Raw genomic sequence first — 15531 nt, 5'->3', positions numbered from 1 at the left:
TTACAGACTGTTGTAAAGAGAAAAGGGGATGTCTCACAGTGGGAAACATGGCCTTGTCCCAACTTTTTTGAGATGTGTTGTTGTCATGAAATTTAAAATCACCTAATTTTTCTCTTTAAATGATACATTTTCTCAGTTTAAACATTTGATATGTCATCTATGTTCTATTCTGAATAAAATATGGAATTTTGAAACTTCCACATCATCGCATTCCGTTTTTATTTACAATTTGTACTTTGTCCCAACTTTTTTGGAATCGGGGTTGTAGAAGCGCACGGCTATGTGCTTCTGAAGGATGTGAATAACAGCCTAATATTAAAAATCTATATGAATTTGTCAGTTTCCAGGTTTTATGTATTACTTGGAGCGTATATTGTATGCCTTGAAACAGCATTTCTGTCTGTTGCAAAGCATGGCATATTTTGATACCTTAATAAATATAGTTTGGTTCAAGATACCAACTTCACATTTTGTGAATTTATTAATGAAGACGTGCTCTTTCCAGTGGTGTAATTCTTTTTTTTTTTTTAATGGTAGACCTTGTCATACATGAGCAATATGCATTTGAAATATAGGTGTGAAATTATTATAACTTTTTTTCCATTTTTAATACAACCGTGGATCTTCTTTTATAGTAGTCAAAGACATCTAGTACCTACACTACCGTTCAAAAGTTTGGGGTCACCCAGACAATTTTGTGTTTTCCATGAAAAGTCACACTTTTATTTCCCACCATAAGTTGTAAAATGAATAGAAAATATAGTCGAGACATTTTTCTGGCCATTTTGAGCATTTAATCGACCCCACAAATGTGATGCTCCAGAAACTCAATCTGCTCAAAGGAAGGTCAGTTTTATAGCTTCTCTAAAGAGCTCAACTGTTTTCAGCTGTGCTAACATGATTGTACAAGGGTTTTCTAATCATCCATTAGCCTTCTGAGGCAATGAGCAAACACATTGTACCATTAGAACACTGGAGTGAGAGTTGCTGGAAATGGGCCTCTATACACCTATGGAGATATTGCACCAAAAACCAGACATTTGCAGCTAGAATAGTCATTTACCACATTAGCAATGTATAGCGTGTATTTCTGATTAGTTTAAAGTGATCTTCATTGAAAAGAACAGTGCTTTTCTTTCAAAAATAAGGACATTTCAAAGTGACCCCAAACTTTTGAACGGTAGTGTAAGAACAACTCCTGAAAATGTCATGCCTCTAGCATGAACAGTTCAAAAGTGATGACTTCTTGAACTTAGCATCTTTTTCTCCACCGCTCGTTTTTACAGTAAAATCAGCGTCACGCCTCGTTTTTAAAGCCCCGATATCTCAAAAACTAATAGATATATACGGCTGGAATTTTGTATGGTGTTTACTGGGAATAATAACATTATTTTGTGAAAGCATGAAGCAAATCGGAGATGGTCAGTCGGGAGGCGTCCGGTGATTTCACATGGACCGACCCAAACGTCTCCTTGCAGAAAACTTCCACATATCAACAATTTTGATGTTGCTATAGAAACAATAACATATTCGAATGAGAGCATTAATATATGGGTCCGTCTCAGAAACTGCTCTCTCATTTGGGACATTATGGTCAAAAAATAAATTTTCTAATTTTACTATTTTTTTTTTGCATTTACCGAACACTCAATGTTTCTTTTGTCGTGTTTAATAAGAATAAAGATCGCATCTTGCTTTATCTGGCCTCCGCTGTGGAACATTTTGATTACAATTCAAATGCTTTTGTAAAATTGATTTGCATATAAAATAACTCCATCATGAAGAATTAAAGCCCCTCCTTCACAGAGGAGTGAAAATATTGAATAAATTTCCTCTTTTTGATTGCTTGGGTTAAAAATGCCAAGTTATGATGACTGAATTGATTATTCACTTAAATATGAATAATATGATACATTTTGGGTATTTGATATGGCGGAATAGGACACAACGGAAAAATCAAGAACACGCCGGAAAGATGAGAATAACGGCGGTGGTAAAAGAACAGCGACTGTACCGGCTGAAGGTCGCGCGGGTCTCTGCTGCGGCGCGCGAGCAACGGGACATCACTACCGCACCGGACGGAGCGCGAGGCGGGGGCGGGGCAAAATGACTGGCTGTAGATTCTATCAAAAGTTCAATCTAAATGGACCATGGTTGCAAAATATCGGCCAAAAATACGCAAACACTACGAAATATGAAAGTAAGATGAAAAAGAAACATTCTATTGGCTTATACTGCAAAACTAAAACAAAACAAAACTGTCAAAACTCACCTTTTCAGTGATAACGTCCGAACAGATCACCCGCGTAACAGAAAGACCGCAAATGGAAGCACGATCAACTTCTAACTGCTGGAGTGGAAAATTCCATTCTACACATGCAAATTGTTAATGTGTGTCCTTCCCCGCACGCAAATAACACGCTACGGTAAAAAATAGACCACAACTCATTTTATAGCTCAGAAATTCATACAGGACCAGCTACCATCGTAACATATTCTGTAAGAAACATATTCTATACCGAACTTTCAGCTTTCGTTTTAAAAAACAAAATCACAGATTTATAACTAAATGTTTATATGGCGTAGTGATTTTAAGTTCCTACTTTTGGTGAGGTCATGACCTTGACCCTGAGGCTTTCTGTTTAGATCAAAACACGCGATCGTATTGGTTTCATGTCTGCGGAAAACGGAGTTACGACGGTGATCAAATATTCTGCATGATGTTTTATTACGGTTATGATTATTCTGTGAGCGCACCAATCCTTAGGTGGATAAAGTTACAACTTAAAATACAATTAGTGATAACTGTAGACTTTTCAGTGGACTCCAACCTTTTTAAGGGAACGCGATGTAGTCGACCGTTTATCATGTCTCAGATCAAGCCGCCATTTTTCCACAAATTTGCAGAATTTTTGCCAAATTCTGAATAGAGTATTCACATCAAAGATTTAGTTTTATCTGTATTATTTCTTTCATCATTTTATTTCAAATTCAAACCAACATCACCATTCAAAACCCTATAGTTTATTGACTGTGAGTATATTTAGTGGGGGACCCACACAGTACCCAGTTTCTGAGACAGACCCATAATCCTGTGACTTGTAACTGCACTACTGTCCGAGCTGCTGTTATAGAAAATGTAATCAATCAAAACGTTGTTGTGTGTTTTTAGTGGAAACATTCCAAGTGCTGTTGCAGGTGATACTGGAGGAAATCTCACCTCCGTACGCAGGACTTGTGGAGGTATTGAGTTCCGCACTGATGTCATTGTATGTTGCATAACTTCTTGTGGACGTCTAATGGCTCTTCTTATAGAAATGAGGTGTGGTTTATTTACGATTTACGCCGATTACTTTGTGATTTACTCCTGGGATTAACTCCAGCTCCTTGCTCCTGACTCTGAGAACGTTTATCCCATCTCTTAACTAGGAATTTTTACATTCTTAAGTACAAGTCTAAGAACGTGTGTGTATAAGTAATTATTGGAAATTTTATATCATTTTTAGTCATCTTTTACACAATTTGTTTATCATTCGGTTTTGTTGGGCCATGCCTATAAATAGTTGTCGTCTTATTAACTGAGGGATATACAGTGCCTTGCAAAAGTATTCATACCCCTTGAACTTTTTCACATTTTTCCACCTTACAACCACGAACTTAAAAGTTTTTTATTGATATTTTATGTGATAGACCAACACAGAGTAGCACATAATTGTGAAGTGAAATGAAAATGATAAATGGTCTTCAAAATTTTAAACAAATAAAAATCTGAAAAATGTGGTGTGCATTAGTATTCAGCCCCCCTGCGTCAATACTTTGTAGAGCCACCTTTTGCTGCAATTCCAGCTGCAAGTCTTTTGTGGTATGTCTCTACCAGCTTTGCACATCTACACACTGAAATTTTTGTCCATTCTTCTTTGCAAAATAGCTCAAGCTCAGCCAGATTGGATGGAGAGCGTCTGTGAACAGCAATTTTCAAGTCTTGCCACAGATGCGCAATGGGATTTAGGTCTGGACTTTGACTGGGCCATTCTAACACATGAATATTCTTTGATCTAAACCAGGGGTTCTCAACCTTTTGCAACCTGGGCCCCACCAAAGCTGGTTCATTGCAGTTGGGGGCCCCTCTTCTCGCCCCGCCCCCATCCCCCCCCCCAACACACTCACCCGCAGTGACGCCATCCGACCTACAGCACCTTATATCGACCGATAGATAGATAGATAGATAGATAGATAGATAGATAGATAGATAGATAGATAGCCCTGGGCTAGATTATTATTATTATTATTAGTAGTAGTAGTAGTAGTAGTAGTAGCAGTAGCAGCAGTAGTAGCATTATCCATTCCATAGAAATACATAGGCCTATTATCATTATTAGGCTATTGTTGTTATAATTGGCAGTAGCACCACATTTCTAATCTGCTTTCGGGCATTATTATAATTATAATTATTATAATTATTATTATTGTTATTATTATTATGGTCTATTATCATTACTAAGCTGTTGGCAGTAGTACAAGACTTATGTTCTTTCAGGCATTATTATTATTAGGCCTATTATTATTATTATTATTATTATTATTATTATTATTATTGCTGTTGTTGGTTGTTGATATTATTATTATTATTATTATTATTATTATTATTATGCTATTATTATTAATAGGCAGCATTATTATTATTATTATTATTATTATTATTATTATTAGTGTTTTTATTAGGTATTTTATTAGGCTTATCATTAGCTGGCTATTGATATCATTGGGAATTGGGACCAGGCGTGAATTTAGGTTTTACTTTTTACTGTGCCTTTGTGATCTGCATTTGCGTTAATGCGAGACCTGAGCCTGCTTTGCCTTACAAAGATCCTCGATTCTTGGCGAAATGTTTGACAAGCACAGTCTCAAGTCATCCTCAATTTGCGCACGATTGCGATATTTCGTTTTGAGCGCAGTCATTTTTGAAAATCCTGCCTCACACAAGTAGGTCGATGCGAATGGGATGAGCAGTTTCAAGGCTACGTCACACAGTTGCGGGTACTCCTGCATCAATGCTGCCCAGAATGTCGAAAGAGGGCATGAGGTGAAGACTGCCTTAAGTCTACTGTCACTCTTCAGCTCAATAAGCTGTTCCTGCATGTCAACTGGAAGTTCGTCAGCAGTACACACAAATGGATCTCGAACCCACGCAAAAGAGCGATAATCCTCTGTGAAGTATGCCGCAAACTGTTTTCTCATTACCGACAGGTGCTCTGACGCTGCTTGAAAGACAGATGAGAAATCGTGGGAAGTGCCTGCATTACTGATAAAGTCTGCAAGGCTTGGGAACATATCACAGTTCCCCCGACTGATGCGGCCACACCAGAGGTCAAGTTTTTGCTTGAAGGCATCCACTTTCTCTGCGAGAAGCAAAACGTGAGTTTCTCGGCCTTGCAAAGACAGGTTCAAGCCATTCAAGCGGTCAAATATATCGACCAAATAGGAGAGACACGCCAGCCACAAAGGGTCATCCAGATTTTTCGCCAGGTCTGAATTGATTTGTGTCAAAAACCGCTTCACCTCATCTCGCAGCTCATACAAACGTTGTAACACCCGCCCCCTGGACAGCCAGCGAACCTCAGTGTGCAGAAGCAGCTGTTCGTGCTCTGACCCCATCTCCTGACAGAGGACCTCAAACAAGCGAGAGTTTAGCGGCCGTGACTTGATGAGGTTGATCATTTTTACTGATTGGTTCAGCACGGATTCCAACAGAGACGGCATTTTTTTTGCAGCGAGTGCTTCGCGATGAACCATGCAATGGGTCCATTTTACAAGTGGAGCTACCTGCTTAACGCGAGCAGCTAGACCTTGCTCACGGCCCGTCATTGCTCGTGCGCCATCCGTGCACAAGCCAACGCATCGGTCCCACGCCAACCCATTCTCACGAATAAATGAATCAAGGACATTGAAGATGGCCTCTCCAGTTGTGTGTGACTGAAGAGGGCGGCAAAAAAGGACATCCTCCTCAATTAATTTATCCCTGACATACCTGACATATGTAAGAAGCTGTGCCTGTCCAGCAATATCGGTAGACTCATCCAACTGCAAGGCATAGTATGGACTATTTTTAATAAACTGTATTAATTGCTCTCTGATATCATTGGATATATCCGCAATTCTCAGAGCAACTGTGTCATTTGAAAGTGGCACGGTGCCTAATTTGGCTGCTGCACTATCCCCGAAGAATATTCTGCACATGTCCTGCGCAGCTGGCAAAACGAATTTCTCGGCATCAGTGTGCGGTTTGCCTAGCTTACCTATTCTTTTTGCCACCACATATGATGCCTCCAGGCACTGCTTAGATACAGTGCTGTGCACGGAAATTGTTGCCTGTTGCTGATGCAGGCCATCACACTTTCTTTGAAAGTATTCAAGCGGTTTGTCCTTCAGGCCAGCATGCTTCGTTTCGAGGTGCCTTTTAAGTTTGCATGGCTTCATGCTTTCGTTTGCCAGCACCTCGGCACACACGACACACTGAGGACGAAGATCAGAGGTGACAGTAAAACCAAACTGCAGGTATGATTCATCGTACCTCCGAAGCTTTCTCGCAGCTGGTGGTAGACCTACGTCAGTTGTCTTGGGTTTTTTGACAAGAAATCTATCCATTTTGTTAAAGTATTTGTGAATAAACGTGTGTAATAAAGTTGTAACGATAAGTCTGTAGTAGGCTAAGTCTGTAGTAGGCTAAGGGGGCTAACCAGAGGGAACGTATGGGGCTTATCAGTGAGAAACACGATCGATATCTTTATTCAGGGATTTTATAGTTGCAAATTTTAACGAGGTGTGAATGGTGTACTTACTCGTGTGTGTGTGTGTGTGTGTTAGTGTGTGTGTGTGTGGGATAGTTGGATTTTTCACACGCAGGGTGAAAAAGGCAAAGGGGTAGTAGACTAGCAGTAAGAAAACAACAAAAACAACAAATTATTTGGGTAGAGCTGAAATGGGGAAAGCAAAAATACAGTGTGGGGTAGTAGTCTTTAAAAAGACTGTTTGGGTTTTGCGCTGTATCGATGGATTGATGATAGTAGACTAGCGAGAGTCGGCACGAGTTAACTCAGCAAGAAACCAGACTAGTGTGTGTGCGGCAAGCACTCACACGGTGGCCACGGTATGCAGACTCGCTCACGTGACGTTGCGTCATGTTCGCGTCACGGGCTTAAAATAACCTACACACAAGATTTTATGATAGATTGATGATAGATTTTATAATAGTATTGATTTGTATGTAATAGTCCAATGTCCTGCATTTTGACATGGGTAAATGTGTTGCATCTGCTTAGCTACTATAGCCTGTTAGCCCCAGATTTTTTTTTTCCTCCATACATGAAGCCTACTCGCAACCCCCCTGGAGTACCTCCGCGCCCCACCAGGGGGGCGCGCCCCCCCGGTTGAGAACCACTGATCTAAACCATTCCATCGTAGCTCTGGCTGTATGTTTAGAGTCATTGTCTTGCTGGAAGGTGAATCTCCTTCCCAGTCTCAAGTCTTTTGCAGCTTCCAACAGGTTTTCTTCCAGGATTGCCCTGTATTTAGCTCCATCCATCTTCCCATCAACTCTGACCAGCTTCCCTGTCCCTGCTGAAGAAAAGCATCCCCATAGCATGATGCTGCCACCACCATGTTTCACAGTGGGGATGGTGTGTGCAGGGTGATGAGCAGTGTTAGTTTTCCGCCACACATAGCGCTTTGCATTTAGGCCAAAAAGTTCAACTTTGGTCTCATCTGACCAAAGCACCTTCTTCCACATGTTTGCTGTGTCCCCTACATGGCTTCTTATGCCTGTCTTTCAACAATGGCTTTCTTCTTGCCACTCTTCCAAAAAGGCCAGATTTGTGGAGTGTACGACTTATAGTTGTCCTGTGCACAGATTCTCCCACCTGAGCTGTGGATTTCTGCAGCTCCTCCAGAGTGATCATGGGCCTCTTGGCTGCTTCTCTGACCAGTGCTCTCCTTGCTCGCTCTGTCAGTTTAGGTGGACGGCCATGTCTTGGTAGGTTTGCAGTTGTGCCATACTTTTTCCATTTTTGAATGATGGATTGAACAGTGCTTCTTGAGACGTTCAGAGCTTGGGATATTTTTTTATAACCTAACCCTGCTTTAAACTTCTCCAGAACTTTATCCCTGACCTGTCTGGTGAGTTCTTTGGTCTTCATGATGCTGTTTGTTCTTCAGTGTTCTCTAACAAACCACTGAGGCCTTCACAGAACAAGTGTATTTATGCTGAGAGTAAATTACACACAGTAGGACTCTATTAACTAATTAGATGACTTCTGAAGGCAATTGACGGCACTGGATTGTATTTAGAGGTATCAGAGTACAGGGGGCTGAATACTAATGCATACCACATTTTTCAGATTTTTATTTGTTTAAAATGTTGAAGACCATTTATCATTTTCGTTTCACTTCACAATTATGTGCTACTCTGTGTTGGTCTATCACATAAAATCTCAATAAAAAACTTTTAAGTTCATGGTTGTAAGGCACTGTGTGTGTGTGTGTGTGTGTGTGTGTGTGTGTGTGTGGACTCTTAATCTTCTGTATGCAGGTGGAGCCATTTTTACAAAATGTAGCAGGATACCAAAGCCAGCGTGTGACCTGGCACAGGTAAGGAAGTGACTATGAGGAATTTTATGGTGAGCCGTTTTAGCTTTTATCGATGGCAAGTCACAATTAAATTTTTACTCGTAAAAAAAAAATGCAACGTTTGCCGGTCAGAATTTGAATTCAAGATATCCACGATGAAATTTAATTCGTTAGAATTATATTTTTTTTATTAGTATGAATAGTTTTATGAGTCAGAATTCACCAAATTTCAAAACTCCTCCAAAATTGAATAGCTTAGTCTTAATTAAATTTCCTATATTTACAATTATAGTTTAGAGATCTGAACTGACACACATCTTGTGTAAATATGCGAATTCACAAAAAAAAAAGTGAATTTTTACTCGTTCAAGCTGAATTACGGATATGGACCTGGAATTATTTACAACTGTATTATGACTAGTAAAAATTAAAATATGACACGTTACGCTTCCGCTGTCAAAAGCTAAAACAGAGTGTGTGTGTGTGTGTGTGTGTGTGTGTGTGTGTTGCTCAATAGACTTTGAGCCTCTAATCACTTTTATATAGCTGTCAACCCTAAAATGAAAAAAGAAGTGAGAAAGCTGGGGTCCAGGGGCTGCAGGTCCAGGGCGATGCCCTAGTGTGGGGTCGGGGGAGGGGGGGCCCCCTTTTTTGCCCCCTTTAAGAGGAGATTAATGGCCTTATGAATATTTAGTTTTCACCTTCTTGTTACTTTTAATAAAAAAAAAAAAGGTTTCATGAGGACACCACATGTATTAACAAAACAATGCCAGGTCAACAATAACTCATTTCAGCATGATCGTGAAACGAAAGCTGCATACTTGTCAGCGCTCACGACTTTTTTGCACTGAATCACGCTCTCACGCTTCCACTATGAAATTCTCACGATTTTTGCAGAAAGATCCAGTTGAGGTCAGATTAACTGAAACAAGGCACGTTTCTCCAAACACGATAAAATATAAAAACATACTTTCTCACTGACAGAAGTCTGTGCTGCAAACGTGGTCGAGTGTGATCCCAGAGACTCAGATTGTTTTGCAGGTCAAGGGGCCCACAGGGCCCCTCCTGGGGAAAAAACAGGGGCCCATTTCTACAATGGGGGCCCCAGTGATTATCCTTCAGTTGAAGCGAACCTAGTGAGCGAAGCGAGCCCAATGAACAGCTGGGGCAGCCCAGGGGCTGTTTTTTTCTTCTCAATTCTGGGTTTTTTTTTTTTGGTATTAGAAGCCATATGAAGCAATGTAGATGATAAAAATCAATGCTTCAACCAAATATATTGAGATATTGTTTAATCAGTGGCAATATTTTGGAATTCAACCACAGGCCACTATATATCACATCTATATTATCTCCTCCTTGTAAATTATAATTTATTTTAACTTGTTTTCAGTTTGGTGTAGGTCTATAGTAGTAGTAGTAGTCACCAGTGGTAGTGGCAGTGGTAGTAGTAGCTGTTGTAGTAGTTGATGTTGCAGTAGTAGTTGTTGTAAATCTAGTATGACTACTTTGGGTATCAGTTTTTTTAGGTGAATGTACTCTCTTTCTGCCGAAGAATGACAAAATAGATGTATTTTTTCTTTTTTTTCTTATCCATGTTTTCTTGTCTCTTTCGAATATTCGTACATAGACCGTAAGACGCCACCTAGCGAAAGACTTGGATCAGGTTTTACTCGCTTGGGACGCTACAAACGGGGCGGCGTAAATACACGAACAGGTCTGACGTATATTCAATACGGCAGTGGTCAAAACAAATTCATCCGATGCTGAAATCTGTTGAATAGCCAGATAATTATGTTGGAAGTTGCATATTTGTGCAATATTTTCGATATTGAGACCATGAAGTCAAGTAATACCAGTCCCCCCAGGATTTCGCGGGCCTTTTTTGAGATTGTTGCGGGCTAAAATCTCTGTTGCGGGTTTTTTTTTCCAAAAAATTGCAGTGAAAGTTGCGGTGTTTTTTAGGTTTTTGTTGCGATTACATTGCGGGAGGAAGTGAAAGTTGCGAGAAATTGTTGCGATTTTCTCTTTGTGATTAAAATTGAGTGATATGTTAAATATTAAGTTATTACTGAAACACTATTGATTAAAAAAAACAAAGACACTGAGAAATGGTCCTATAAACAACTTTACCAATATAAAAGATTACCAGGACAATAAAAATGCAGAAAAATAGGCTTTACTTATCCAAATGCACCTGTTGGTTCAAAAGTTAAAGTGCAGAGAACCTCACAGCACAACATGAAGTTACCTTCAAATATAATATAAATGCCTCAGCTTTCATGTAAGAAAAAAAAAACTATTAATATTAGTACTGTGGCGGCACGGTGGTGTAGTGGTTAGCGCTGTCGCCTCACAGCAAGAAGGTCCGGGTTCAAGTCCCGTGGCCGGCGAGGGCCTTTCTGTGTGGAGTTTGCATGTTCTCCCTGTGTCCGCGTGGGTTTCCTCCGGGTGCTCCGGTTTCCCCCACAGTCCAAAGACATGCAGGTTAGGCTAACTGGTGACTCTAAATTGACCGTAGGTGTGAATGTGAGTGTGAATGGTTGTCTGTGTCTATGTGTCAGCCCTGTGATGACCTGGCGACTTGTCCAGGGTGTACCCCGCCTTTCGCCCGTAGTCAGCTGGGATAGGCTCCAGCTTGCCTGCGACCCTGTAGAACAGGATAAAGCGGCTAGAGATAATGACATGAGATGAGACTAGTACTGTGTGCAGGCAGTCTCTCCTGAAGACTAGACTAAACAGTAATTATAAACTAATAAAATAAATGGCTCAGGCTTCATAGAAGAAAAAAACAATTTGAACAGAATCTCACAGTATGATGCTGAAGCTGCCTAAACAATGGAAAATAAAATATCATTTTGGCAAAAATGTTGGCATCCATTAATTTCTTGTATTAAGTAAAAAAAATAAAGTGCGCACAGTCCTTCGCTGTAAACATAACACACTTTCAGTAACAGAATTTAAGCCTATATAAACACTGACTCGCACATCATGCAATGTTGCCAGATACTGCTGATGTTTTTCAGCCCAAAACATGTTCAAAACCCGCCAAAATGCACTTAAAACCGCCCAAGTGTGCGGGAAACCGCCCAATCTGGCAACACTGCGCACATGCTGCTTCTCTTGAACGGAAACACGGAAGTAAGGCGGAAGGTAGTTTGTCAAGACGATGCCAACGATTGGTCAAATTTGTGGGAAAGTTGCGGTGATTTGGATATAATTGCAACACTGCCCTGAATTCGTGGGGATTGGTTGAATTTGCTTTGAAGTTGCAAATTGCAACATCGCGAAATCCTGGAGGGTCTGTAATACGCCACGAAACGTTCCAAATAGGGTATAAAATGCTCGCATCCATATTGGCCCCTGCCCCTCTCGACAATGCATTCATTATTCGAAATAGTGCGTCTTAGACGCGGGCACGCCAACAATCTGAGTCTCTGTGATCCTGATGATGATCTCACTTTTTCAAGCTCTTTGCATGTGAACTTCAACATCTCGAAGGGCTTGGTGTTTACAGCTGATCCTCCTGTTGCAAACAGTGCATCGGAAACGGTGCTTGATGCTTGGAAATTTTGTGTTTGTTTAGAACTTGGAGGTCCCTCGGATCCAGAATCGCTGTCACTCATTTACACCGTGTGCGTCTTTCCCGCCGGTAATGTGGAAATGATGAAGACAATATAAGACGCCATTTCATTGGTCGACTTCCTGCAGTCAACCAATCACAAACGTCCTTTCAAAAGCTCCTTCACTGGGCTTCTGGAAACACGATATCGTGTACACAGTGGACATTGCACGCACTGGTGCATCAATAATGCTTTGTTTTCCATGAAAATATATATACATACACATACAGTGGTGCTTGAAAGTTTGTGAACCCTTTAGAATTTTCTACATTTCTGCATAAATATGACCTAAAACATCAGATTTTCACACAAGTCCTAAAAGTAGATAAAGAGAACCCAGTTAAACAAATTAGACAAAAATATTATACTTGGTCATTTATTTATTGAGGAAAATGCTCCAATATTACATCTGTGTGCGTGGCAAAAGTATGTGAATGTCTAGGATTAGCAGTTAATTTGAAGGTGAAATTAGAGTCAGGTGTTTTCAATCAGTGGGATGACAATCAGGTGTGAGTGGGCACCCTGTTTTATTTAAAGAACAGGGATCTATCAAAGTCTGATCTTCACAACACATGTTTGTGGAAGTGTATCATGGCACGAACAAAGGAGACTTCTGAGGACCTCAGAAAAAGCGTTGTTGATGCTCATCAGGCTGGAAAAGGTTACAAAACCATCTCTAAAGAGTTTGGACTCCACCAATCCACAGTCAGACAGATTGTGTACAAATGGAGGAAATTCAAGACCATTGTTACCCTCCCCAGGAGTGGTCGACCAACAAAGATCACTCCAAGAGCAAGGTGTGTAATAGTTGGCGAGGTCACAAAGGACCCCAGGGTAACTTCTAAGCAACTGAAGGCCTCTCTCACATTGGCTAATGTTAATGTTCATGAGTCCACCATCAGGAGAACACTGAACAACGGTGGTGTGCATGGCAGGGTTGCAAGGAGAAAACCACTACTCTCCAAAAAGAACACTGCTGCTCGTCTGCAGTTTGCTAAAGATCGTGTGGACAAGCCAGAAGGCTATTGGAAAAATGTTTTGTGGACGGATGAGACCCAAATAGAACTTTTTGGTTTAAATGAGAAGCGTTATGTTTGGAGAAAGGAAAACACTGCATTCCAGCATAAGAACCTTATCCCATCTGTGAAACATGGTGGTGGTAGTATCATGGTTTGGGTCTGTTTTGCTGCATCTGGGCCAGGACGGCTTGCCATCATTGATGGAGCAACGAATTCTGAATTATACCAGCGAATTCTAAAGGAAAATGTCAGGACATCTGTCTATGAACTGAATCTCAAGAGAAGGTGGGTCATGCAGCAAGACAACAACCCTAAGCACACAAGTCGTTCTACCAAAGAATGGTTAAAGGAGAATAAAGTTAATGTTTTGGAATGGCCAAGTCAAAGTCCTGACCTTAATCCAATCGAAATGTTGTGGAAGGACCTGAAGTGAGCAGTTCATGTGAGGAAACCCACCAACATCCCAGAGTTGAAGCTGCTCTGTATGGAGGAATGGACTAAAATTCCTCCAAGCCGGTGTGCAGGACTGATCAACAGTTACCGGAAACGTTTAGTTGCAGTTATTGCTGCACAAGGGGGTCACACCAGATACTGAAAGCAAAGGTTCACATACTTTTGCCACTCACAGATATGTAATATTGGATCATTTTCCTCAATATATAAATGACCAAGTATAATATTTTTGTCTCATTTGTTTAACTGGGTTCTCTTTATCTACTTTTAGGACTTGTGTGAAAATCTGATGATGTTTTAGGTCATATTTATGCAGAAATATAGAAAATTCTAAAGGGTTCACAAACTTTCAAGCACCACTGTGTGTGTGTGTGTGTGTGTGTGTGTGTGTGTGTGATTTTTTTTTTTTTTTTTTTTTTTTCCTGAAAAATCATGAGATTTGATAGTGGAAGTGTGAGAGCGTGATTCAGTGCAAAAAATCATGAGTCTCACGGCAAAGTCGTGAGAGTTGACAAGGATGCACTTAAGCAGTCATGACTGTTATTTTTATATATATTGTCTTCATTAAATAAGTGTATGTGTATGATTATCTATGTCATATTTATTAACATGGTGTTCAACAGCCATCAGTGTTGTATATTTCTGATGTCTATAGTATTTATATCAGAGGGATGCCGTAATCCATCTGTGACCGTACAAACATTATTATTATTATTATTATTATTATTGGTGCTTAGTGTGTGTATATACACACAGATTAATAAACCCACCTTTGTGATTGATTTTTTTTTTTTCCATTTTTTATTATTTTTTTTCTTTAACTCAACATTCAGTGGTCCGGTTCTGCAGTCCCTGGTTACGTTCAGGACAGTGGAGGCGGTCTCATGGCTCAGGAGGGCGGAGTCTCTCTTACAGGAGGCAGGGCTGAGACCACTTCCAACACGGGGGATTTTTGTGAGCGGTGTCCGGGTGAAAAACATCACAGTAGGAGGTCAGAATAACACACACATGATAACTGTTCCAGAGACATGCACAGTGCCCTCCACAAATATTGGCAGGGGTGATAGCGTTCCGGCTATCCAAATTCGGAATTCCCTTTACTGTCTATCTGCGCATCTCAGAATGACACAGGATAATGGGCGAACTAGATTTTCTTTTTTTTCCGGCGCCGCGGTACGCCGGAAATCCGGCGCGGCGCCGGAACGCTATCACCCCTGTATTGGCCCCCGTTGTAAGGCTCAGTCAAAAGAGTTAGTTAGAAAGAAATCCACCTTTTGGTGAAGTCACTTCATCTTGCACTGAAAAAAAAAAAAGACAAAAATCCATCCTTTCATTGAAATTTATTCAGAGAAAAACAAATTCCTCATCAAGAAATATATTTTCAACAAAAACACACGTGCCACCACTATTGGCACCCCTGGAAAATGAACACAATGTAACCGTTTCCCATTTAAATTGTCCATGTTTGAGTTGATTGGAGTGTGTAGGAACTTGTCAAGCTGTAATCCTTGACTTCCTGATTAACTGGGGAACAAATATGAGGTGACACAGAGGACAAATTCCCTTCGTCATCCGTCAACATGGGAAAGATAAGAGAACATACAAACCTAATGAGGGAGAAGTGTCCTGACCTTCATAAGTCAGGGAATGCTTATAAAAAATGGCTACTTGCTGAAAATGTCCATTTCTACTCCTGTCATCTCATCTCATTATCTGTGGCCCCTTTATCCTGTTCTACAGGGTCGCAGGCAAGCTGGAGCCTATCCCAGCTGACTACGGGCGAAAGGCGGGGTACACCCTGGACAAGTTGTCAGGTC

At 40.6% G+C, this 15531-nt stretch overlaps 1 protein-coding gene across 1 annotated transcript in view; it reads left to right on the top strand.

Moving 5' to 3' along the window:
- si:ch211-14k19.8 (mucin-3B) overlaps nucleotides 1-15531 on the top strand; it is a 54366-nt gene that overhangs the window by 21265 nt on the left and 17570 nt on the right. Inside the window, exons 3-5 of the mRNA XM_060898557.1 lie at nucleotides 3173-3243; nucleotides 8585-8643; nucleotides 14548-14705. Coding sequence (XP_060754540.1) covers nucleotides 3173-3243; nucleotides 8585-8643; nucleotides 14548-14705 — 288 coding nt within the window. The remainder of the gene's footprint in view (nucleotides 1-3172; nucleotides 3244-8584; nucleotides 8644-14547; nucleotides 14706-15531) is intronic.

The sequence above is a fragment of the Neoarius graeffei genome, chromosome 18 (genome assembly GCF_027579695.1).
Source record: "Neoarius graeffei isolate fNeoGra1 chromosome 18, fNeoGra1.pri, whole genome shotgun sequence".
In the NCBI taxonomy this organism is placed as follows: Eukaryota; Metazoa; Chordata; class Actinopteri; order Siluriformes; family Ariidae; genus Neoarius; species Neoarius graeffei.
The sequence above is the reverse complement of the archived record's forward strand: the minus strand, read 5'-3'. Positions and strand labels throughout refer to the sequence as shown.